This window comes from Eurypyga helias, unplaced genomic scaffold (assembly GCF_000690775.1).
Source record: "Eurypyga helias isolate BGI_N326 unplaced genomic scaffold, ASM69077v1 scaffold17772, whole genome shotgun sequence".
NCBI lineage: Eukaryota > Metazoa > Chordata > Aves > Eurypygiformes > Eurypygidae > Eurypyga > Eurypyga helias.
The window spans coordinates 24,685-51,119 of record NW_010236771.1 but is presented as its reverse complement, the minus strand read 5'-3'; the positions used below and the strand labels follow the sequence as shown (position 1 = coordinate 51,119).

Sequence of the window (26,435 nt, the reverse complement as noted above, 5' to 3'; positions counted from 1 at the left end):
GAAAGAGTGGAATTGAAACTACCCTGACCTGAAATGTGACAGTATTGTATTTACATTCCACTGAGCTATAAGTGAGCCAAGAGTGAAGTGTTACGTGACCTGGAGGATGGTGTGGTTTTATGGAGAGGTAATAGGTGGTAAGAGAAGCAAACGGTAACATCAAGGAATTTGGTCAAATATGTGTGTGTTCTGTTTTAATTTAGGTTTGTCTTAAATGAGCTGGTACAGACTGAAAAAGACTACGTCAAAGACTTGGGAACTGTTGTGGAGGTGAGCTGAAGCAAACCCGGCTATGCAGTATGTTTTCCCACTAAAAAGCACCATGCTGACAAGTGACAACAACAAAAAATACAGCATGAGAAACAAACTGCTTTATTTTGCACTATGCTTCCATGGTCCCCTTCTCATGTTGACAGAAACAAGAAGAAATGCCTTTGGAAACTATTCTTGTTTCCATCTAACAAATGTTGTATTTTGGGTTTCAACTCCAGTGTGCAAAGATTTTTCTTGGCTACCCTGCTTGTGACAAACACTTCCTGCTGTAACGCAGCCGTGAGGACATAGGTGGAGAATAACTTACACTCCTACCCCATATTTTGTGCTTTTCTTGCAGTCGTATTGAGTGATGGTAACATATACTTGAGTTTGCACCTGGACTGAAGTCCAGTGTCTGAGTACCTTTCCAGAAGCTGGGTTTGGATCTGTGCTGAGGTCGGTGTCTGGCCTGTGGATTGCAAAAACCCCTTGAGATAAAATAGAGTTTTGGGGTTTTTTCTGTTAAAAAACAGTCATAGTTTTTGAAACTTCAAGTTGTAAAGACCTGGCTGATCCTTAGGGATCACCCGTCAGAGCCAACTCACACGCAGGGTCCAGTTTTCTCACAGCAAGGCCTCAGAACTGTAGGCATCTGCTGGAAGTGGGCTTTCTGAAACGCCTTTGGCATTCACTAATCCAAGGAGAATTATCAGCCCATCTAACAGTGATTTTCAAGAGCTTCTAGACTTGCAGACCTTTGTGTTATCTTCTGTTTACATCATGTTCCACTGACGGGGCTGCAGTGCTCCAAAGACATAAAGAAGCTCTCAGGAAGTGTGAGAAATCCTATTCATGTGACTCCTTAAATGTACTGTTTGGCTTTGTGCTCCCACAAAATGCTCATGATGATGAATGGAAAAGCTCTGTACAGAGTCTGGCTTCTCCCTCTTAACAGAGAAGCCAGGAGCTTGATAAACTACTTCTGGTTTACTTTTATCTTCTAATTGCACTTGTCACTTCAATGACTTCTAATAACAATTTGTCTAAGTATTGTAGGTATTCAGAATAAGTCCTTTAAATTTTTCTTTTAAGCAAACTGTGTGATTTAAAGTCTCTAGATGGTTTTCTGGTTTTAAATTGTACAAAAGGTATTTTAAGCATTTTCGGTAAAAAAAATCCTGACATAAAACTTTTGCTTCTTTGGAAAAAAAAAAAGTGTAATTATCCTCCCCCTTGAAATGGACCCTTTGCTGATCACTGATCATTAATCCTAAAGGGCTTCATGAAGAGGATAGAAGAAAAAGGAGTTTCTGAAGATATGAAAGGGAAAGACAAGATTGTATTTGGCAATATTCACCAGATCTATGACTGGCACAAAGAGTAAGTTTTTGGTTTAGTTCCTTTTTAAGCACATTTCTAACCACTCGTACATAAAGGATTGGGGTACATGATGTCTGTTTGTCTAAGCTGCTTTTAATTGAACATCAGCAGGTCATTCAGGGCTGAACTTCCAAAGGACGTTGCCTGACTTTAATGGTCTCTGTTTGTTTGTAAGTGTTGCTTAATAACTTCACAAATCATGGCTACCTCGAATCCCAAAAACATGTTCTAATTCATGTGCTTTTAGCCACAGTTCCACAATACTGTAGACCCTGACACAGGGCTTTGTCTACCCAGCCAAAAACGGCACAACTGCATGATGCAAAGCATCGGTCTTACATAAAGTCATTTTTCCCAGTGAAAAAAACTGGTGGGCTATAGCTTTGCACTGCCTGGCTTCATGGGAGGGTGTTTGTCATGCTGTCTCTGATCACAGATGGAGCTTTACGTCAGCTCAAACACCATGCCAGGAGTGCTGGTCAGTGTGACAGAAATGTTGCACACAAGAGTCTGCTCCGTGTCTGTGCTGTGCTGCCAGCAGCTCTGCCACTTCTTGCTGGGGAGCCTCAATGGGAGGTGTCACTGTGGTCCATCCACAGCTCCTGAGCTACGCAGAAGCAGTCCCAACTGGGCTCCTAGAGAGTTGCTGCTTGTGGGGTACTTGCTGGATCCTCGGAAAAGCCATTGAGGCTGCCATAATTGTGTTTCTTGGGTCACAGCTGTAGGCTCAATTTATCCCACTAATGACTAGTAGAAATGCTGGAAAGTCAGAGTTTCCTTCTGATGTTTTGTGGTCCCCCACAACAGGACCATCTTCACATGCAGCTGATAGGATCACAGAGGCTGACCATACTAGTAGTATTTGCCTAGTAGGGTGATAAAATACGAATACCTTCAAGATCCTTCTAGCATGAGAGCTTTGGCCTAGTTGATGCTTTTGGCTCCAAGCTAGGAACTCTATTCCTTGAAAATCTTACTCATACAAGTAGCTTTGGAAAAGCTGCTGGAAACATGAATCTTACTCAAACCCTGACTATTTCCGCTGCATCTTTATGAACAGCAATGTCTTCCTGATGGACAATATGGTCATGTCAGCTCTGCCACTCAGAACCACTGGACAGCTCCAGCTAACTCAAATTCGAGCACGCGTGTGCAGACTTGAGCAATAGACACCAGGCTGGATCTTCCTTCAGTTCTGGGCATTTGCCTCACCCAGCAAACACAATATCCTTCCCATCATGCGTCCCACAGGGGCTTATCTCATGGGCTGGGCTTGTCCTTATGTTATGAGAGATGCCCTTGTGAGCACAAACCTAAAATGTCAGAAAATGCTTCACCGTTTATTAAGCTGATACCAGCAACGGACAGTTTTTGACAATGCCATTCATTGTTTCAGTGTGATGATAGGCGTTTTCTGGAACACACAGAGAGGGATTCCCTATTTTTAGTTCTGCATATCTGGGTCAAGAAGTCTATTTCAATGCAGATGAATTTAATATTTATAGAGGATTGAGTTATGGAAGCAGCTGTATGTGATGGTAGCGATAAGGATGTTTAGTTGGGACAGCTGTCCCACATGTATCTTTTTTTGAGGTTCTGGGATGTCTTGGGAGCAGACCATTGCAGGCATGTCCTCTCACCAAATCTGGCTACTGGACCAAATACAAGGAGGCACCTGAGACAGAAATCCTGCAGTGAAAAATAGGAAGATGATGGAAGGGGAGATTATCAGGATTTGCCTACGAGTTAGAAAAATCTGACAGTATTTCTAAAGTTGAGTTTAGCTGCTTTTACTTCACTTTTAAGCATCCCAGTATACTCTTGGTAAGGGCATCCAAGCTAGAACCTTCCTAGAGCTGCAGGTCAAGATAAAGATGGAGTTTATGAATTACTCCTGCTCTTTTGAATGACAGTATATTACTAAGAGTAAAAAACAGAATTTACCAAAACTCCACCAGCAAAAAAGTGCTGATTTGTTTATTCAAGTGGAAACTTCTGCATCTCTTTCACCTTGACCAGTACTCCAAAACTGCTTGTGCAACTGGGAACTCCTGGTAAAGCTTCAGCTGAGTTTTCAAAAGTGTTTTGGTATATGGAAAAGTTTTGCTTTGGGAGTTCTCAGTGAAAGAAAGCACCTCTTGCAATGAGATAGTAATTGGCACTTTTAAAAAATTGAAACCACGGCAATAGTTACAATATTAACTAATTCAATAGTTAAAAGAGCAGGTAGTTTGCAAGATACGACCTCCATATTTCACAGCTCTCATCTAACGTTTTAGAAATTCCACCATTGTCAGCCGAAGCCCAGCTTACCTTTTCATTTATTATCAAACACTATAGCTAAAATTGCACGGGTCTATCTGAAGGATGATTACTTTTGCTGCTTCTTTAGGATGACCTAAACAAGTATTCTGAAATGTTGATATTCTTTCTTTTAGCTTTTTCCTGGCTGAACTGGAAAAATGTCTTCAAGAACCTGACCGTTTAGCACAGCTTTTTATTAAGCATGTAAGTTTTATTTGGTTACATATCTCTAGTATATTTGTCATTTAAGGTGTGATGACTCGTTCCAAAAGCATCTGTTTGTGCCAACTTGACACTTTTGTATGTCTAAGCTTAATTTATACATAAAGTGGCCCTATAGTTATGCATCTTTGGTGAGCAGCTGGGTTAAACTAAAGCATTAATCACTGCCTTCTTGCAGACTTCTTATTTTGGGGGGTAAAATTGACGTGGCCAAGGACATCTGCCAAAATGTAATTATGGCAGGTACTTGCCAACTGCTATGGTTGACACATTCATGTTAGATTAACCAGAGCACAACTCTAGAGCAAATTTCAGACCTACCAGTATGGGGATGACGTCTCTAACCAACTACCCGCATTGAAACCTCCCCTTGCCTATGGTGCAGAAGTGGAGAACAGAACCAGTTGTCAGTGTACTTTCCTACTTCAGCAAATCAAACCTTTGATTAAACAAAATCTGAGGAAGACCAAGCAGAACACCTTAGCAACTTTCTGCCAGCTTTTAGTAGCAGAACAGAACAGTAGCCGATATCTCACCGGGCTGCCTTGCCTCTTGCTTTCACAGGAGCGGCGATTACACATGTATGTGGTATATTGCCAAAACAAACCACGATCTGAATACATAGTAGCTGAGTATGAGGCCTACTTTGAGGTAAGCATTGCTGATTCTACATTATTCCTCCATACAACTCCGAATCTTAGTCAGGTAGACTATTCTGTGACCTGCGGGGCTTATCCAAAACACGCTCTAGAAAATTCTGATACTGCATGTGCTGCTAAAGTCTCTGCTATGAGAAAAATGTTAATATTTCATTTACTTCAACTTGTCATTTGGTTAGTTTCTAATAAATATTTAATCCAGCCCTAACTGTGTGTGGCCCTCAGGGTGCCACAACTGCATCCATTCCTGTCCAAAATAAAATTAAGACTTTTTAATCTGTAGTTTACAAACAGCCGAGGAGGTAAAAGTCATTGGAGCTGGGTGATACCTCTCATAAATTCCCAGTAAGTTTGTGTCAAGAAATCTTTGGGACCAGATACATTTAGATATTAATGTGAAAGAACTTGTTTAACAAGGGAAAGACTTTTCATTTCACCCGAGGGCATGAGGCTTGCTCTGCAGGACTTGTTTGTGAGCTAATCCCTGCTGCAGTGGGAAGAGTGGTCTTCAGACCTTGCAGCCTTGCTCAGGCAGCTCAGAGTGGGAAGGGATCCTGTGCTTTCCAACGCCTTCCAGCTCAGTCATGACTTTTGCTCAGCCCTTGCTTAAATAGGACATGCCAGAGTTTTAAATCCTCTAAAATTCCCTCTTGCAGACAAAAGATTAAGAACAGACCAACTTTCTGTGGAAATAAGTCTCTGCTGAGACATTTTATCATATTCATTGTCTTACTTTGTGGTTGTTTGCAACTGTTTTTAATCCTCAATTTTTAGGAGGTTCAACAGGAAATAAGCCAGCGGCTCACCATCAGTGACTTTCTCATCAAACCCATTCAAAGAATAACTAAGTATCAGCTTCTTCTCAAGGTGAGTGGAAAGCTATTGAGTTTGGACTAAACTGTAGTCTGCTTCTTGCATTAGATGCTGTGATTTTAAATCAGTCTCAGTTTTAACTGAGGAATAACTTCATTACATTAGGAGGAAAGTGGGAGTCTGCTTAACATGGGCATACAGTAACAGAGTCCCATGGCAAATGTCCAGAGAGCAGGAGGGCCACATATATGGGATTAGTTTACAATTTAGCAAATATTTTTTTTTTAATAGAAGAGTATAGAAGGGTCAGCTTCAAATGGGAATTTTCTGCCTCTGAAGTATCAGAGCAAACTTTTATTCGATTTTTTAAAAATTGCAGTAAGGATGCACAAGTGTGTTAATAAAGCCTGTCTTTGGTGTTGGATGGCATGCTTCTAATAAATGCTGTAGCCTCCATTTCTGAATATCTCTTTTCAAATTAGCATAAGAAATTTATTTCCAAAATATTCTGATGTCTTAATATTTGGGGAGCACACCGCAAGTTTTTTCCCCCAAGGACGTTGACCACTCTGGCTTCTGCTGACTTTATCCACAATGCCAATTACTCAGCCTTTCTGTAGATTCATCCTGAGGGGTCTCAAGCTAATATCTAAAATGAGGTGTGTCTGCACCCTACTCTGTAATCTCCAGCAGTACCAGGGCTCCGAGCTGGTTTGTTCTCTTTTTTGAACTAGTCTTAAGCAGGCTGCCATCAGCGCACCGTTTGGTAACTGCACATTAACAAAGAGACAGCAGTGTGTTCCCTGAAACACCAAGAGGAAAAGGAAAATCTTCAAGTGTGTGGTCTTGTGCCTTAAGACGGGAACCAAGTAACCATTCCCTACTTGGTCTTTTTTTCTGTGGTGTTTTCAGCAACCATCCACACCCCTTTTCCATATCGACAAAGTGGTTATAATGTTCAGCAACCTCTGAAGATGAATGTATTAATATTAGCTAGTTCTATCTCAGAAAATCATGTGCTGAATATGGTTTTTCATTGTCAAACTGGCTTCTTTTGTCTTCTCTTTCTGAAGTGCCTTAATGCAAACCTTTCTGCTTTCTCCAGGACTTCCTGAGGTACAGTGAAAAAGCTGGTCTGGAGTGCTGTGATATAGAGGTGCGTTTTCATGTCCTGGACAATAGTGCTATGCTGTCTGATGGCGCTTTATACAGAGGAATGAAAACCCCAGTATTTCTTTGACAATAGGGGATGATCCCGCTGGCAGCATCCTCTTTTAGACATTATTGTACACCTTCAGTGCACGAGGGCCTGGCCATGAATAACTGCTAGCAGTGATCGTGCTATTGAAGTTCATTATTTGACGCTTTGCTTTTAGGAACCCTCCGATTCTCTTGTAATAATACAAAATCCTTTTTCCTGAACAGAAAGCAGTTGAATTAATGTGCCTTGTACCGAAGCGCTGCAATGATATGATGAACCTGGGTCGCCTCCAAGGGTTTGAGGTAAGCATTTGCATTCTGCTTACAATAACAACTAGGCAAGGAAAAGGAATCATAGAATCATAGAATGGTTTGGGTTGGAAGGGACCTTAAAGATCATCTAGTTCCAACCCCCCTGCCATGGGCAGGGACACCTTGCACTAGACCAGGTTGCTCAAAGCCACATCCAGCCTGGCCTTGAAGACATCCAGGGATGGGCCATCCACAACATCTCTGGGCAACCTGTTCCAGTGCCTCACTACCCTCTCTGTGAAGAATTTCTTCCTGATATCTAATCTAAACCTCCCTGATTTCAATTTGTACCCATTACCCCTTGTCCTATCACTACAGGCTCTTGTAAAAAGTCCTCTCCCAGTACCCTTGTAGGCCCCCTTCAGATACTGGAAAACTGCAATGAGGTCTCCTCGGAGCCTCCTCTTCTCCAGGCTAAACAAGCCCAGTTCTCGCAGCCTTTCGTCATAGCAGAGGTGCTCCAGCCCTCTGATCATCTTTGTGGCCCTCCTCTGGACTCGCTCCAAGTGGTCAATATCCTTCTGATATTGAGGGCTCCAGAGCTGGATGCAGTACTCCAGGTGGGGTCTCACCAGAGCAAGTTTATCTTTCTATGATTGTCTCTACAATCTGTTCTACTCCAGGCTGTTTATTTAGTGCTTGTTCTCCAGTGCTGAGCTGCATGCTTTGGTGAGGTTTCAAAGGTGGGGTGATAAACCTTTCACTCTAAATTTGTGACAATCTAGGTCTTGTTTCTTCAAAATGCGAGGTCTGTAAAACCTTCTGCAATTTGAGTTACACTTCTTACATCTATTGCCAGAGCGAAGTAAGTGGTGCACCAGACTGCTCTGCCTGTTAGTAAGGTCACCTAGCATTAGGATGTTAACAGCTCGCTCTGAGTTTGGCAACATCCAGCAAAGGGCTTGTGAGTTATAACCCCACAGGTTACAGCATGTGGTTTGTAACTAAGCCAATTAGGCTTTGGCAGTCCTGGTGAGATGTCTTATCTCCAGAGTGAAGTCAAGTTTGTCTTACTGTCTTCTGCACTGTAGCATTCCGGCAAACAGGTAGGTCCTGGTTTTTTACACCTTCAGAGGTGGTGTGTCACTGGCATAAGAGGTGATGGAGAGCTCATGGCTAGAGGGAATCCAAGGCACTATGATAACAAAGTACATAATAGGAATGGTGTTTGAAATTAAGTACAAACAGCTACTTGAGACCTTTTGCTTTTCATTTTATATGCACAATCAGTGACAATGAGAACAAAGAACATCTGTATTCTTTTCCTTAAACTGAGCTTTCTGCTTTGATAACTTAGAGGGGCTATGTCACACAGGAGTTCAGTTCTGCTTGGGAAACTCGGACTGCACGAAACAGCAGATCATGTCATGGGATCGTGGTGGGTCAGGGGTTGTAATGTTGGTGCCTTGTCTGTTTCTCAGGGCAAGCTGACAGCCCAAGGCAAGCTGCTGCAGCAGGACACCTTCTACGTGACTGAGCAGGATTCCGGAGTTCAGTCTCGACCGAAGGAGCGTAGGGTGTTTCTCTTTGAGCAAATAGTTATCTTCAGCGAGCTTCTTAGAAAAGGATCTTTAACGCCAGGCTACATGTTCAAGAAAAGCATAAAGGTAAGAAAGTGGGAGGGAGAGACATACTCTGTTTGATAACCACGTAAGGAAATCTTAAAAATTTTCTATATTGTGAGACTGGTCCCTCCTGTGGGCCAACAATTGGCAGAAAACATTGCATTTACCTTCAGTGGATCAGAAGCCATTTAAGACCATCTCTAAATAAACCACTGGGTGTCTAAATTTACTGGGAAATTTCTACAAGGAACACAGCCAGGGCAGGTCCTCTGTCATTCATAGCTCTGAGTTAGCAAATATTGCTCCAAAGCCTGCAGTAGTCGAAGGAAGTAGTTGCTTTTAAGCATGATCATAGGAGGTAGGGGAAGGTGTAGTATCCAAACCAGTCATCTTAGCCCAAACTGTAAGTCAGTATTAAGCCTCTATGGGATGTTACTGGAAATACTCTCCCTAGCAGGGGAGGGCTCTCAGTACAAATGTGAATGTTGCAAGAAGATAGACCTATTTCAAAAGCAAACAAAGCACACACAATTCTCACAGTGCAGCTATTAGGAGTTATAAAACCAGCTAAACTATAAAGAAAGTTTTAAGAAACTGATTTTGGTTTTAAATAATCTTTCCAGATTATGGGATTGGAACTAAAAGTGAAAACTGGAAGCAACCAGGGAGAATACTTATGTGTTTTTCATTTGTTTAAGGGGTTTTATGCTTGTTTAACAAATGCAAAATTAACCTCTGCAATGGTGAGTGAGGGTGAATGAATGCTACACCTCTCCTGGTAGAACAGCCTTTGCTGTGCCTGCAGAAAGAGCAGAATCACTGATTCATTTCAATGCCTTGATCATTCAAAGCTGAGAAACTAGTGTGGGATTGATTTTCTTTTAAAAGATAGAAGTTAAAAAGGGCTGTGGGAGAATGCATTGCATTTGCTTTAAATTTTAAATGGTACAATAATGTGAAATAGAAGAGAACAATATCAGGTAAAGTAATGCATATTAACTATATACAAATAAACAAATCGATGATAAATAGCATATTTACTGAAATGAAGGCATGTTCTTGGCTGACAAGAACTGCAGTACTTACTGAAGAGCCTATATCCATTTGCAAGTCAGTGTATCTCATAGTTTTCAACCAAATAATAAGCTATAAAGGATGAACCTAAAATGTACAAATAAGCAATCATCTTAATTTAGATGATCAGCTTTGATTTTATCTTATTGCTGATTTAAATCGTTACTGAAGTTGAAGATGGAAATAACATGAATCATTTTTACTTTAGTTTATTGTATGTATAACAATGAGGCTTTTATCTGCAGGAAACAATTCCTGAATTGTATATTGTAGATAAAGAGAGAAAAATAAATCTCTCCTAATGTCAATAAAATTAGCTTGCCTCAAGGGTATGAGTTGCTTTTCTAGTTAAACAGCCTGTGAAAGTAATGCTGTTCCCACTGCCTGAGTTTAAAATTTTTGTGTGATAATTTTCCAGTCCCTCTTTTCTTCCATTTGGCAAACAGCTCATTCTGCTGTTGAGTGCCTGCAGCAAGTGTGGGATCCCCCGTGGCTCCACGTGCATCTCCCTCACCGCAGCGCGGAGTCTGTGTGCCGGCAGCTCTCACACCCTGCTTCCCAGCCCCTGCTTTTGGCTTTCCCTCAGAGAGGAGCCGTGGCCTGCAGCAGAGCAGGACCGTTCCCTGCTTCTCTGTGCCACTGATGTCCTCACCTTGCAGTGGAGCCTCAGCTGGGTGATTCCCCAGTGAGAGGCACCTTGTCCAAAGGTGTCACATAAACAGGCTGCCTCATCGCCCGTCTTTTGTGGATGATGCCCTAAAAGTACATCCGGAAATTGCACCTGGTCTGAATTCACGAGCCGCAGTTTGAGGAGGCTTTAGCTTGTCAGCCAGGACCAGGTTTCTTCGACCTTGGTTCGAGTGCTGACAAGATGCTGCTGGGCAGGTTGAACCATCTTCACAGCCATCATCAGGACTGACTGGCCACCCTTGGCTAGCGTTGATACCCACCATCTGCGGTCACAGCTGCCCAGTTCTCTGGGAGACACCCCCAGGGAGACGTGGGCAGTTTCCCGGCTAGTTGTGACCTCCCACACAGCAGAAGGACCGAACCAGCACCACAGATCCCATTTCTTTCCTCTGTGTCACGGCCACTGCTGAGCACTGAGATCTCTCCGTTGGAGTAAGAAGTTCATATGACTTCAAGGGCAGCTTTTCTGGTCTGTCAGGGAGATGAGGCTCCCAAATATTGTCTTTAGGGTCTGTCACACTCCAACTGTGACAGAAGCTTCATCATGATGTCCTGCATTAGCAAAGAACCCATCTTTATGCAGTGAGGTAGTTAGTGTTCAGAAATAGCATATCCCTTCTTGGATACTTCTCAGCTGGATACCTTTCAGACTCTCAAAATACGTAAGTGGGTAACCTTGGCAAATGCACGTCCCTGAGATACAAGCAGGAGGTTAGGGACTCTGACCTACAAGTCTTTTTCCTGGAGTCATACCAGGATTGACTTGTTTGCTTTCGCTATCAACCAGAGAAGCAAGAGCTCAAAACAAGAGGAAGAGCCCTGTCCAGGCTCATCGTCTGTCCCTCTCCTTGTCCCCAAGTCAGAGGAGCTCCTGCCTGTCCCTCTAACTTCCCAGGGACCTCCAGAAAAGAAGGAGGAGGCTCCTTTCATCTTGCACTTTGAATGCTGGACAGTATGCGGATATGGAGTGGATCTCTCCCTACCCTCACAGATATTCAAAGGAACTGGAGATTGACTTCTTCTAGAAAGGTGTTATGCCTTAGCCTTCAGAGCTGCCTACTTTTGACATGAAGATTCTCTCTCTCTGTTTTTGAAAGGCTACGCCAGTTTATTCTTGTTTACTCTCATAGATAATAAGTAGCTTTGGAGAAGTTAAAGTACACTCATAGGGGCAGGACAGCAGCCAAAATCACCATCCGTGAGATTTCCAGAGTATCTGTGACTACAGGCAAGTGACGTGATTGCACACAGATGACAGTGTAATCTGCTAGAAATAAGAAGATCTGTTGGAGCATCGGAGGAGAATTGCTCTTTTTTTTGGGTATATCCCTGTGCACAGTCCGTTCCATTTTTAAAGTACTCTAATGACTGAGAATTTCTTTCCCGTGGAGGATAAGAAATGTAAACACTTACTTAAATTGGAGGAATGATAGACTTTATTAACATCTTAATAGGAACATATTAACTCTATTTATGGGTTACGGTAAATTTTTAGCACATCAATCAGGTCTATGTTACCTTGAAATAGAAGTTGTAATTCAAGACAGGGCAGGCAGATGTCTGGTACATCTGTCAGAGCTTTATTAAGCATCATATTTATGCTTAAGTTTTATCTGCCTAAATCTACATGAGGCAAATTCTTCTGATTATGATCTGACGGTGTGTTATCAGACTCAATTATTTTCAGGAACTTTTTACAAGAATTTTATTCTGACTGTTGAGTAATGTTAACTCATGCTCCATGTAACACATGTACCTTGGCTTGTTTCAGATGAACTACCTTATCATTGAAGAAAATGTGGACAATGATCCCTGCAAGTTTGCTTTAATGAGCCGGGAAACATCAGAGAGAGTCATTTTACAGGCAGCTAATCCAGAAATTCAACAAGCTTGGGTACAGGACATCAACCAGGTCCTGGACACACAAAGAGATTTCCTAAATGGTATGTACATGGTCTTTTCCCTGTTTCCCGGACTATGACACTAAATGGGGTTTAGAGTCTTTGTGTCTTTGTTCCCTCTATAAGAAAAATATTCAGCAACTTCTTTACATAAAGAAAATTCCAAGGAGAAAACTAGAGTCCAGCCTGGCTGTCATGAAGCACTGGGTCAGGTGGTATCCACAGAGTACCTGGGAAAGAGCCCTCATAATTTACAGGTGGTCTTTGAAAAGAGACCACCTCAGTGCCCCTGTACAGAGGTCCCTGTCCTGCATGCCAGCTCTGCCTGTTGGGAAGGTAGAGAATGGGAGGAGGGCTGGGCAAGCCTGAACCGAACTGCTGTGGGGGTCTGGAGCCTACCCTGAGAAGCTGCTGGAGCCCTGTCTTGCATTAAAGACTGCAGGTCATTCTGGCCTGGCTCCATTAGCAGCATCTCATGGACTAGTTTTGGCAGCCTGTCAGCTCCCTGTTTAAATGGGTGGTAAGCACCTGTGCAGTTGCCCTGCATGTATCAGTCAGGTTCACGTTCAGGGCTCAAGACCCTCCATCGGTGATGTGCCTAGGGTGATACGTTGGGGCAAGATCCATTAAAAATGCTGGGGTTTGCAGGGCTGTACCGCCTGGTGCTTTCCATTCTACAGGGGGATTTAAAATCTAATCCTTTCCCAAGACCGTGTCAGTCACTTTGCCATTGTATCTACACAGTTTCTCTCCTTTACTCAAAGCAAGGCTTATCACCAAAAACCTCCTACTCAATGTCACCATGTGCTACAAGCTGAGCACAAGAGGTGGGATGAAGGCTGCCTCACCACCTACCCCCTTACAGGTCCAAACTCTGCGGGCTAGGAACAAAAAAACCCCAAAATAGAGGGCAAGGAAACGTCTGGGCTTGTTTCTCCTAGGAACCACAGGAGCATGAACACGGGCCTTTCCAAAATCTTTGCTTTGCTTTAGGAATAGATTTGGGATGGTTTGAAAGAATATTTCAAATTAAAGCTGTGTTTCTAAGAAAAACAGACAAACGCTTGACCAACAGAAATGTGTAGTTTGAAAATATAGAGGAATCAAATTCAGTTAACAGTTTTAGCTTGTTCTTGCTCCTGACTGGATGAGGGAAAGAAGAGGAGGAACCAGGACTAGAGGAAAAATCTAAAAATAGTATCTCTTTTGTTTATTTGGAAGCAACAAAGTGGGAATCATTACTTTGGGTACTTCAAAATTGTTTTGCACTATTCATTTAAACAGCGCTTTTTTTAACGGAGCTTATATTAGGAGAGTTCTATATTTAACCACTTAATATGTGTTCAATAATGAAACTTATTTGCTTGAATCAAAATGTTTTGGCTTGGCACAATCTGTTAGTTTCTTTCGTTTTCGGGTTTTGGTGTTCGGTTTTGTGGATTTTTTTTGTGGCAAAATCTGAAGAGGCTCTTTCAGTTCACATCAAAGCAAAGGTTCCCTTTTCTTCAATGTGAAGGATGTAAAAATTTTGATTTAGCTGAGTTGTACTTCTCAGAAGTTAACTAGGAGAGGGTTAAGTGCAAAAGCTCTTTGTGACTGTTCGAAAACTGTGAATGAGCTGAGAAGGGAAATAGTGTTTCACAAGTGATTCCAAAACTTGATATTGGGTTTTCATGACATGGAATATAAAGGGCCTCATACAGTCACTGTAAAATGATTCCTTAAATACACTGGTGAGATGAGCAGTCTCAGTTCTCCGGCTTGACCGGTTGGACCAAAACTTGCCAGTTTTGTGTCAGTGCAGCTGGCTTTGAATGAGCGATTATTGGAATAAAAATAAGTTCCCCTAAAGGTTAGCTACAGAAATTTTTTTTAAACCTTGTGAGAACTCCACAGACACTACTGCAGGGGTTTTCTGTCCCTTCCACATCTTTCTTACTCTTTGTTTTATTTTTTTCTATATTCACTGTTATTCTCCCAAGACTTACTGCTCTGTAAGCCCCTTTTTCTACTGAAGCATCTTCATAGACCCTATTTAGCCTATATTCTGTGAGGCCGGCAAGGAATTTGATGGGTTAGGAACATAATCATCAGTATCCCTAAAGCTAGAAGCAAAAATAGATATATTAAAACACAGGCTTAAGGATTTAATTTAAACCTATAAATAAGATCCAAGAAAATGATATTATATCCAGTAGAGTCTGTCCAGTCCAGAACAATTTTAAGTGGCTTTTAGAATGTAATCTTACTGAGGCTGACTAATCTTTAAATACGTCCTTTAGCTTTGCATTTCATTAAAGCGGATGTTTTCTGTCTTTAAAATATTAAATCCACACTGAGACAGTGCTGTGTAAACTTAATAACAAAATACTCCCGGCGAGTTCTTGCCCAAGCTGTCTCTGATTCTTTCTCTTCAACAGGGAAGCCCTGAAGAGTATAGCGCTGCGTAGGTAGCACAGTATTCGCATCCACAGTTCATAAATGTAAAACTTGGTGCAATTACACTGTAATATTCAAGGTTTTAATATTTTTCCTTGGAAAAGTAAAAGCTGCTAAGCTTGAGAAACACACTGCACCAAAAGATTGGCTGTAGTGATTGTTCCTTTGTTTTGCTTTAAGCAGCGTGCTGTAAAGGAAGTATGTCACTGATGGATACATTTCATGTGGAAAATGCCATTGATCTGTACCTTTTTCTTAATCCCATTTTGTGGGTTTTTTTGAGAGAGGAGGAGAGAGCACCACAAGTACGTGGGCACTGGTATTAAGAGTACTAACAGATGCTGAACAGGAGGCTGGAAGCCAGGCACCACTGTGATAGTTAACGGTGGAGTTAGTTGTCGCACGTGAACTCAATACGATTTAAAAGCACTGAGTGGGATAGATTGTTTTGAGGTAGTTTGATAAGTATACATTCCGATTTTACTGCTAAAGACCTTGCAGCTTAATCTGCTGTATATATTTGAAAAACGTCACCAAAACGTCACGGTCAGAGCTCTCCCCAACCTTCCTTCTCTGCTGTGGCTGATCTGCAGCTGGACCAAACCACTTGAGGTAAGCGAGTGTAACCGGCAGTCACTGTGGCATAAATCCAGAGCAGTGCTGTGACATGGCTCACTGTGTAGGTTTTTGGAGCCAAGTGATCTTCCAGAATGCTACAGGTCTATGTTTGTGTCCTTTTGAAGAAAACAGTGCTCTGACATCCTCCTTGAATTTTATTTTTCAGTCTCTTGTTCTGTAGTATTAAGTGATTCCTTGTTGGACTAGTGCTGCCTTTCTCTGGACGGGGAGTGCTAGGGAGTATGCTGTGTGGTGCTGAGCCTTTCTGTTTTTCTTTCCTTTTCCTCTTGTTGGGAAAGACATTCCTTCTGTTGTGGTTCCCTGGTTGTGCTTATGAGGTGACATTATGTCCTCCGTCTGCCTCTTGCTAGACTAGTCTCCCTGCATTCCAGTAGGTTTAGTCTGGTGCATGTACGCAGTATTAACTGACTATAAATCATCCATTAAAGCCACATGACGTGCAAAAAACCAAACCCATTGGTCTGGGGATGGTAGTCTGAGCCTAGCAAATGTGTTCCTTTCCCATTCACTGTGACTCCCAGCCCTGATCCCTTCTCCTCCAAACATAACAAATTCTTTATTTCTTTACCATCTGGCATTTTTATCCTTCCTTTTCCCAGCATAAGCTCTCTCCATGACTATGAAATGTATACTCTTAACAAGCGGACTTTTTTTTTTTTTTTTAAGGGTAATGAAGCTGTTTAATGTTGCTTGTGGGTGTTTTCTGGAGAAGTCTAGACTGCTGGGATTAATGACTTCATGCCATCTATACATCCTCATTTGCTGGTCATTTCCAGCAGTTTCTTTGCACCAAAGTAGTTAATATAGAAAGCACATAGACAGGCAAGTTGCAGTGAATCATGTCTGAAGAATATTTAGTAGTCACACTCTCTTGAGAAGATGCAAATGAGTCTTAGGGTCTTGACCCGTGGTTTGTGAGGATAGCAAAATTCACTGTACATGAGCTGTGCATCTCTTATTCAGGCTTTCATTTACTTTGACTACAGGATGCAATTAATTTGTGCAGTTTCAAAGAAAATGAGTGCAATTACGTATGCTATAAACAGCAAATATTTTAGCCCACTGTGTTGCTTAGGGAAGCTGTTCTTCGCAGTAGCCCGGAGCGCTGTGTTCAGTAAATGTGCAGTACAACGTAACGTGCTTGTGTCCTGTCTAGCCATGAACGTGCCCTGTGCTTCCATGGGTGGCATCTCCTGTTCCTCTTTGGTTTGCAACTTGCCTGTCTGTTCCGACTGAATTGCCCCACACGCTCTCTGCAGCCCTTTGCGACGTCATTGACGGCGTACAGCTAATTCTTGTCCTCTTTTGCAGCGCTACAGTCTCCCATAGAATACCAACGAAAAGAGAGTAGCTCAGCCGTGCTGAGGCCCCAGACCGGTAGGGTCCCTCAGCCCAACAGCAGACCCTATTCTTCTGTTCCAGTAGGGTCTGAGAAGCCTTTGAAGGCTACAAGCCGTAACCCATCTCTCCCACCCTTGAAGATATCTACCTCCAACGGCAGCACAGGGTATGAACACTCACAGCCCGGAGACAAGTATGAACAAAGCAAGGTACGGAGCTCAGCTGATAAAACGTGATCTGGTAGCCCATGTCTCAGAGCACGGGCTGTCTGCGAAGTTAGCTTTAACTGTCGGCTACCAGGTCAACCGGCACTGACATACCGAGACAATGGTGTGAAATGTGATTAAACAGAGATGGTGAAAGCTCTGGCATCCAGACAAGTGGCACTTCAGGTGGGAAATGGAGACAGAGCCTGGCCCTGGAGCACTGAACCCAGTGTTTTTCAGGGCACTGTGTTTGCCAGCCTGGGGAACTGAATATCCTTCTGCAGTACTGGCAGCAGCAATATTCAGGCTTCTCAAATATCCATTAACCACCCATTCTTGAAGAGGTCTACTGTCATAGTAGAGAAAATTTTAGACGTTTTCCCACGCAACAGCTCACGGGGTGCCAGCTGAAGGTTGTAATTTGGGTGCATGTGCACTGCACACAAACCACGAAAGAGTCCGTAACCATCAGCAGTGTTTGGGTCCTGCTGCTGGCTGCGGTTCACCAAAGCTGCTTGCCAATATGGCCTATGTTTAAGATCATGAGATGTGTGAGTATTCACTTGGTTTCTAACGTTGAGCCTTCGTTGGTCTTTCCCGCCGTTCGGCTCGGCACCGATCATTCATCTGTAACACCATAGCACGTGTCTGGGGCACCCGTGCTGGCAGCTGTGAAATCTAAGGTGAAATAGGAGGCTGGTTTGTACTGGGTTCCTGCCACCTTTGAGAGCCTGAAAATCCTTTTCTACCAATGTGAACTTGTGTGAAAGTGTTTTGTATCTTTTTCCCCGGTACAGTTAGGCTGGAAATGAAGTGGTGGGATTGCTGCTGGAAAAAGCAGGTTCCTCAGCGGCACCTGCTCACCGGTTTCTGTTGTGTCCGTTTCCACAGACTGATTTGGGAGGGTGCAATGGGACCTCTTCCATGGTGGTGATTAAAGATTACTATGCACTGAAGGAGGATGAGATCTGTGTGAATCAAGGAGAGGTGGTTCAGATCCTTGCTATCAACCAGCAGAACATGTTCCTGGTGTACCAGCCTGCGAACGACCACTCTCCAGCCGCTGAAGGATGGATCCCCGGCAATATCTTGGCTCCTCTCACTAAATCCACTACAGATAATAGCGACGGAAGCATCAAGTAAGTGCCGTGTTGGCTTCACTGGGAGAACTATGTGGATTTTTGGAGGAAATAAATAAATAAATGAATAAACAAACCCACATTTTTTTTTCTGCTGATTTTTATCTACAGTGCCATTGGAACAAGCTGAGTGGTCAATCCGCAGCGTTGGGCAGCCATGGTGGATAGCTCGGGTTTTGCTTATTTTCATTTTGTGGGGTTTTGTTTATACTTTGGAGAGAAATAAAACCATAGACGGTTAAAGACACGTTTTACGTTACACCAACATGGACCTGCTTGGACTGGACTTATGTTGTATTAAGTTACTAATCTATATATTGGTTATAACAGCATCTAGCAGAAAAAAACTCCACAAAAAAAATCCAGGCCCTGTGTTGGACTGAGGTTCGCTTCTCAAGGAGGAGAGATTTTGTTGTCTATGGCAATTTCCTTGTACAGCTTGTATTTTTTTTTTAATTTTGTTTTGTTTGTTTTTTTTTCTGTTCTCAGTTACTTTTGTAATATATTTTTTGGTTTGCAAGACCCCCATCCAAGTACATTCCTGTATAAAGTATTTTGCACTATTTAAAAGAAAAGAAAAAAAAAAGGAGCTAAGCAAACTGATATTGATGAAGTCAGGTTGTGCAATATAATAGATAGTCGCAATGTTCATCATTGTACCTGTAATGTAACTAATTTTAAATGTACTATTTTAAATATGTAAAATAAATTTTCACCATGAGCATGTTTTAATGAGGTAAAGGAATTAGTTTGACCCTTTTTTGGTTTTGTTTTTCTTTCTTTTTTTTTTGTTTATAACATTTTGTTCCTTATTTAACGAATGTGTGGATATATATTTTTCTTTTCTGATTTTTAGAAATTTGTCAGTCTGAAATGACTAATGCAAGAAAGTGGTTTTTTGGTATTAAATACAGAAGGTACAACCCTCTTTTCAGCAATACCTGTTGATTTCTTTTAACATCTAAAATGACTAGATGGTAATGCATGATGTCTGCTATAAACTGTGTTACCCTACATGAGTACCTCGAGGCGTAGAATTGAACACGAGGAAAGATTTTGTGACAGATTCACTAAAAATAATAATTTGATCTCTGCTGCAGTTTCAGTTAAGACAAATGATGACTTTACCTGTCAGTCAACAGTGAATGCTACTATGAATTGCATGTTAAGCCAAAGGAACCACTTAGCACGTCTCTTGCACATCCGCCATTGCCGTTCCCGGTTCCTCTCTAGCCACGATATGCAGCCACATGCCCTTACACTCATGCACAGCACCAGGCTCCTGGTGAAGACTGGTTTCATGGCAGCTGTACAGCCAAGTTCTGTAATGTAGTCGTACGAATTGTGGCTAGGAAGGCATACCAGAATTGAAGGACACATGTATTGTGCTTCTCTCTCTCTTTGCAGTGAGATTTTAAGTCTTAAATCATGTTTTCAGACTCAAAACAGCTAAAAAAACCCTGAAACCAAAAGGGTGCTTGAATAATAGATGTCCTGTGGGTAAAAAATGATGTAGAACGGGTGTTATCTTCAGCCCTGTCTGGCCTGTCAGATCATATTGATGAATTAGCATAAGTAATAAAGCTATTTATTCTGTTGACAAATACTTCACACAAACAGCGTGGTCAATCCAGTGTTGACACCACGCATTATTCACTGATAGGTCACAGCGTCCATCAGCCACATCCTTGTCTCTTACCATATCTTAAATGAAACAAAGTCCTGAAGCGTTGGGTAACTTCCCCTGCTCTGCATATCTCATTTGGCCACCAGAAGCGCCCAAATATCAGACAGCACTTGCTGGCTGAGACGCGCAGGGTGCTGTGGTGCTCCTTGTGCTCAAGCACGACTGCTCGTGCCAGCTGTTTGGAGCGGAGACGCTAATCCTGGTTGCAAAAACAGTCTGTATGACCCGGTTCAGTTTTGTGTCAGCGGCAGCAGGCTGCTGGGAAGCTGTTCATTTACTTTTTCTTTAATTTGAGCTATTGTAAAGCTCCCATCAGGGGCTGAAGTATAACCAAAACCCGCTTAGGAATCAGACGCAGCGTTCATGGGTGAGTGTCAGATGTGTGGGGTGTCCTTTGAGTCCTACCTTGCTAACATACTGCGTTTTGTTGGCATCGCAGGTGATCGTTGGATTACAGGCAACTTGCTTTGTAAAATGTGTCAAGGTACTGTAGACATGACATGTGCCAAGCGTTGGGCTTAAACATGCAAATCAAATTTGCATGACTTAAAGGTGGACGGATGCTTTGAACCTGGATCCCAACTCATCACACTGCTGTTTGAGAGCTTTCTGCTTTGGACAACATACCTCTTCCCAAATACCCCCTCAACCTGTCCACTATTTCAACCAAATGAAACCCATATGAAGAACTGTTTTGGTTTTTTTTTTTTCCTAATTTTTTGTCTGCTTTGATACGCAATTTCTGTTGTCAGCACAGCATTGCTCTTACGAAGGGAGATGTGGTCTATTATTGTTTTTTTCCAAGAGCGAGGTCATAGGAGCAGTAATGAGGGGTGATAAAGGTACAGGAAATCGTGCCTGCTGTGATGCTCGCCAAAACCCATGGACTTGCCGATGTCCTCTCTAACAGGATTGGCAGAATCCAAAGGGAAATTCTTCGTCTTGAGAGGCACAGCAGAGCTTGTCGTTCTGGGAAATGACTGACTTCTTGGAAAGTTAATGATGTAGCTCCTGGTTCCTAGAATCATGGAACCTTTTAGGTTGGATAAGACTTTTAAGATCAATTCCAACCGTTGATTTGTTGAGCTATTAGTGTTCTGAGCAACGCCTTGATTTTCATAATTTTTTAAATTTGCTCTACTGAGTAATCTATTTAAACCCATTTTCAGGTATTTGCATTTGTTTCACTGCTTTTAACCAAAAAAGACTGAGGACCAAATTGACCTTTTAACAGTAGCAAAAATGAAATAAATTTCTATTCGTGGCAATGCAAAACAAAGTCCCTGAAACCAGATAACCGAGTTCTAGTTGCCTGCTTCCATCATGGACATTTTTTTCCCTGCTCCATGCATTCAAACAGCAAGCGTGGCACAACATCTGCTTCGCAGAACTCTTTGGTTTGGTGTTTTTACCTTCAACTCCCATTGCTCAGACTGAGACAGGCGTATTGCTGGTGGCTTTCACCTCCTAGGGAATTGCAATAATCGCAAATGTGGATGCTGGTCACCCTTTCCAAACCCTTCCTTCCTTCTATGATTTGCCATTTGATTGCTGCGTTTTTTGGTACAACAGGAAGTCATGTTCATGGCATACCCTGCGCATGAGAAAGCGGGCGGAAAAGGAGAGCAGTGGCAAAAATGAAGCCAATGGGCCACGTAAATCCAAGGATATTCTGGGGAACAAAGTCTCTGTTAAAGTGAGTAAGGCCATCTGAAAGCTGTGTGCTGCTCTCCTGCTTCCCATCCTTTCCACCCCCTATAGCATCCTCTCCTGAGAGAGGGAGGGGGCGGCAATTTTGGTGGTTTTTTTTTGTTGGTGTTTTTTTTGTTTGGTTTTTTCCACCTTAGTTATCTTTTTTTTCTTTTTCTGTAGTCTCCATTTTAGCAGGATTTTTGCATGCAAGATAAAATGCAGCCTTTGTTTTTCATTTTCTTTTTCCTGGCATCCCACATGCAAGTAAGTAATCTTCATTAAAAACCCACAGCTATCTATATGATTAAATAACTGCTCTTAAAATCGGGACAGTAGTGATTTACTGGTCTCTGACCTAGCCCAATGGGCAGCTCCCTCAGAGCAGCTGCAGCCGTGAGAAAGCCACTGGGTGACCAATGGCCTTACTGAGGTTGCTGAGTTTTCTTTAGGCCAATATTTCACCACATCTTAAGACAAGGGGTTCTCAACCTTGAGATGCTTAAGGTTTTTGGTCTGGGGAGATGGTCTCAATGACCTTTTTCTTTCCATGTTATCAGACAGGGCAGAGATGCTGACTCTTTCTCTCTCCAGGAGAGGGTCTCGTGTATGTCTGTGTGTGTGTGCGTGTGTGTCTGTGTCTGTCTCTCTCTCTCTGAGATCTCCCACTGTGGAAAAGGTTGAGAACTGTGGGGTTTAAGCTCCATCTTCTGCTCTGGGTGCCTGACTACTGTGCTCCAATTCAGAGGATCCATCCCCATAAACCGACCACGAGGCCTGCTCAGGACTAACCTGGGGCTTTCCCTCCCAGCAGAGGCAAGCAAACACTTGTGATTTTGACACAACCAAAGCCCAGCCTTGATTCAGGAAAGCACTTGAGCATGTCCTTTGGACCCACCCCTCTCCAGGAGAGCCCGCGATTAAGTGTTTTCCTTGGCAGAGGCTTTCCGAAGTCTTGTAAGCCCAGTGAAATAGCCGTGGCATGTGCAAAGGGAGGAACCCTGCCACCGCAACCCGGCCACCCCTCGCACCCACCGGGCAGCCACCCTGCAGCCAGCCGGGGAAGGACTGGGCCTGAGGGAGGTTGCTCCAGCATGGTGGCCACAGTTCTTCCCCCTGTTGCTTCCTCGCTGTTTTTACTACCTTAACGACTTGCAGAATCACTGCCTCCTCTTTGGCAAAAGCATGTCTTTGCCTTTGCTTCCCTTGGTTTGTTGTTGGTTTGTTTTTGTTTGGTTGTTTTAGAGCATTTTCTGTAGCGTTACCCATTTCCATGCTGCTCACAACTCCTGTGCTGCTCTGCCCTGTCTAACCAATCGCTCTTCTAATCTCTTGTTCTCTTTCTTCCTCTTCATGCTGCCAAACAAGGAGACAAACAGCTCAGAGGAATCAGAGTGTGATGACCTTGACCCCAATACTAGCATGGAGGTAGAGACAATCATCCTTGTGATTAATTTATTTTTACCAAGAACACATGCCCGTTTTGAAATGCCTTGGCAGAGGGGGAGCTGCTGGGTCGGTATTGCTCGTGGACATAGATGCCAATTAAGTGTGAGGCACACCAATTCACCAATTGCCAAGCGGTGAACTGCAGTTCGGGCCACCTTTGTGATGGGAGCAGTGGAAGAAGCTGAGGAGCAAGATCCTGGCTGAGGTGGAGGCACAAGTAGCCACCCCCAGTCACCGTTTCCCATCTGGGGCCTCATTCAATCAAATGATAACGCATGCATGTCAACTGCCGATAAATGTAGCAGCTTTCTATATTACAAACACCCCTCGTCCTGGCAATTCATGCTATAAACCACCGGAGCAAATGTTGCACCTCAACTAGTGCTTTAAGTTATCTGGAAGATCAGAAAAGACGTCATTTCTTTTTTCTCCTAGCAGAGTGGTAAATTATATTTCTATAACAGAACTGAAGGAGAATGGTAAAACTGGTTGTGTGAATTTACCCGTACCACAGACAAAGCTGATGCAGAGGTGGACCCAAATTATGGTGCATTACACTACTCTTTTTATTAATGTGAAGCCACAGGTTCTAGTGGAGTGACTGAGACATGGCTTGTTGAGGGAGCCCGAAGGAGCTTAAAATCATAACAGTTATAGATTAGGTTCTCCTCAATTAATGTCTTGCAGGACCCTTTTTTTGTGTGTGTGTGTAATGACAACACCAAGCATTTGTATAAACTGTACCAAGGCTGAAAGAGCTTCCTACTGAAACAGGCAGGGACAAGGGTCAGAGCGACATAGGTGGTTTTGCAGAGATGGCAGGGCAGGTCGTTGGAAAACAGGGATATCTCTGTGTCCTAGGAGATCTCTGGGTTGCTGTTAGCCAGCTGCACGATAGACATCCTGCAAAAGAAAGCTGATATTCCTCTTGGAGGGAAAAAAAAAAAAAGAGGGAGAAGTGTATTGAGATGCACCACCTCGCTATTACGCTAAAGGCCCTCTTTTATTTTAATTGTGTTGGCACGAATAAACACATCTTTGAAAAGGGGATGTGTACTAAAGGAAAGCTGCTCACCCAGCGACATCCAGAGATGGAATGGTGCTTACCACTAAAGCTGCATTGTTCTCAGGGGTGTGTTTGCATTTTCAAAGAGCATTTTGCCAATCACAGGTTACAGCTACACGTATTTGTTAAAAGGCAGTGCCCGGTTATTGCACATAAGTCTGTGTAAGCTTTAGATCACTGGAAACGGTCCTGTGGAGTGGAACATGGCAGAGATACAGGTCTAACGTACAGAGCTGGGTGAGAATCACTGTTCTTTTTGCTGTGTTTTGGCCTTGCTCAGTAGGAGGAAAACCAGATGTTTTGAAGTTGTCAGTGGAAGGGTCTTAGTCCTTACACAGTCAGCATTTCTAGTCAGCTCTGGCATGGTCCACATGCGTCTTTTTGTTCGATTTTGGTGTTTTACCATGCTACATTCTACGGTTCTTGCCTGCTCCTCAGTTCAGGAGGTAAGACTCTTTCTATTTAAACCAAAAGATGCTAATTGGGCATCTTAGCTGTGCTGTGGTTCTACTGTTAGAGGAGGAACTATGGGCCTGGTACGTGTCTTGATTTACACTCAGAAACCCCATCCTCCCAGGTCACTTACTGGAGGTGACTGTGACACCGCACCACACTGCAGTCCCCAGGAGCCACAGTATCCCTCATGGCCTGGAAAGATCACGTCTTGCTTCTGAGCAAAACTCTCAGTGTTTTGAAGTGGTGGATGCCCCATCCCTGGAAGTGTCCAAGGCCAGGCTGGATGAGGCTTTGAGCAACCTGGTCTAGTGGAAGGTGTCCCTGCCCATGGCCGGGGGGGGGACTGGATGATCTTTAAGGTCCCTTCCAACCCTAACCACGCTGTGATTCTTTAGAGCTGAGCAAATGTTTACAGTGGCAGAGGGGCAGAAAACAAGAGTACAGTTGTGGGGGTGGTTTACTGAGGTCACACTACCCTGCAAGGAGCAGTGTGGCCCTCGGTTTGTGCTGATTTTAGTACATCTGCAGTCTGGAGTGAGTGTGGTCAGCTCGTTGAGTCTGCTAAAAAATACTGGGGAGAGGGATTGCTGATACCCAGTAAAAACTAAACAAAATCATCCAGAGGGAGGAGAGCAAGGGCAGGCTCATAAAATGCTCATGAAGCCCTAGAAGCGGCCATGAGGAAGTCTGGTCTGTAAAGGTCTGGACTGTTCGATATGGGAAGCCACAGTTGTTCCCCCTTTCCCTTCATTATGAGTGTTTTGATGCTTTTCAGATGTGTTTTGAGAAATGAACTGTATTAAGGCCTTGGGAGCCAAAGTGTTTTCTCATTAAATCAGAGACAATCTACTTCCACCAGCGGAACCTGGTTGAGGTCTTCATCAAGCCTTTTAGGCTTTGTGTCCCAGGCTTAAATAATTGTTAAACAGCTGTGCTCCCCTCCACCCCAACCTGCATGTGCAGTGAAAATCTGCATCTCACACGGTTTTCCTTTCCCTGCTCCGCCTGGTATGTCCCAGCAGAGCCAGTGATGAGTTCCCAGGGGAGCTGGAGGCAGTGTGACTGGCTGCCTGGGGAGGGGGGAGACCATGTCCTCACACCTGGCTCAGCTCGTGATGGATTTTCTAGACGCTGGAGTGCTGGTAGGAGAGCTGTGTCCTGGCCACCGACATTCAGAGGTGCATGAGGCCCTACCTGTGTCACTAAGGTGGAGTCCTCTAAAGCAATTATTACAGACAGGTAATAGCTGGGGAAGTCACCTCCCTTCTCATATAGGACCGGCACCCCTGACATCCCTCTTCCTGCCATCGTGCATGGGAATGTGAACCCACAGAGCAGTCTCTAAAAATGCAAAGCAGACATTAATTACTTGGAAATGCTGGTGCAATTTACCTCCAGCCTACTCACTGCACAAGAAGTCGGTAAGGTGGTCGTAGTATCCATGAAGTCCCACAGCTACGGTGGTCTTTCAGGTCTAGATTTGCTTGCTCTTTATAAAACGCCACGTTTCTGTTCAGTAGATTCCAGGTTTCTGAAGCATTTGCCTTTTGTTTCAAGGGGAAACATAGGTATGTGAACATACGTAGTGAAAGCAGAAAACTGAAATTCTGGGTGACTTTAAAAGAGCTGAAACACCATTCCTGTGGTTTTGCCCACACAGGGATGTTCTGTCCCTGGAGAACTTTCCATTCATTGCAACTTTGACTACAAATAGTATCTCTTGGTGGCTGTTTCTTCCCTCTTTGTTTATTAATATGTAATGAAAATGCATAAGGATAGAAATTAGATTTGGGGTTTTTCCCCTGGTTTTCTGCTTTGCACTGTTGTTTCAAAAATCAGAAGGTGCAAACTCACCTGTTAGGCACGTGAGTATGGGAGCAGGTGTTTAAGGAGCATGTGTAGCCACGTGAGGGATAGGAGTAACCTAAATGTAAGAAAGATCAGAGACT

The 26,435-nt window shown here is 43.2% G+C and overlaps 1 protein-coding gene across 1 annotated transcript in view; it reads left to right on the top strand.

Moving 5' to 3' along the window:
- The window catches only part of KALRN (kalirin, RhoGEF kinase), a gene marked incomplete at its 5' end in the record, with an annotated part of 55,996 nt that overhangs the window by 10,260 nt on the left and 19,301 nt on the right, over window positions 1–26,435 (top strand). Inside the window, 13 exons of the mRNA XM_010147220.1 lie at window positions 204–270; window positions 1,532–1,635; window positions 4,074–4,143; window positions 4,726–4,812; window positions 5,595–5,687; window positions 6,739–6,789; window positions 7,059–7,136; window positions 8,567–8,752; window positions 12,246–12,417; window positions 16,765–17,003; window positions 17,892–18,139; window positions 21,399–21,522; window positions 22,884–22,943. Coding sequence (XP_010145522.1) covers window positions 204–270; window positions 1,532–1,635; window positions 4,074–4,143; window positions 4,726–4,812; window positions 5,595–5,687; window positions 6,739–6,789; window positions 7,059–7,136; window positions 8,567–8,752; window positions 12,246–12,417; window positions 16,765–17,003; window positions 17,892–18,139; window positions 21,399–21,522; window positions 22,884–22,943 — 1,579 coding nt within the window. The remainder of the gene's footprint in view (window positions 1–203; window positions 271–1,531; window positions 1,636–4,073; window positions 4,144–4,725; window positions 4,813–5,594; window positions 5,688–6,738; window positions 6,790–7,058; window positions 7,137–8,566; window positions 8,753–12,245; window positions 12,418–16,764; window positions 17,004–17,891; window positions 18,140–21,398; window positions 21,523–22,883; window positions 22,944–26,435) is intronic.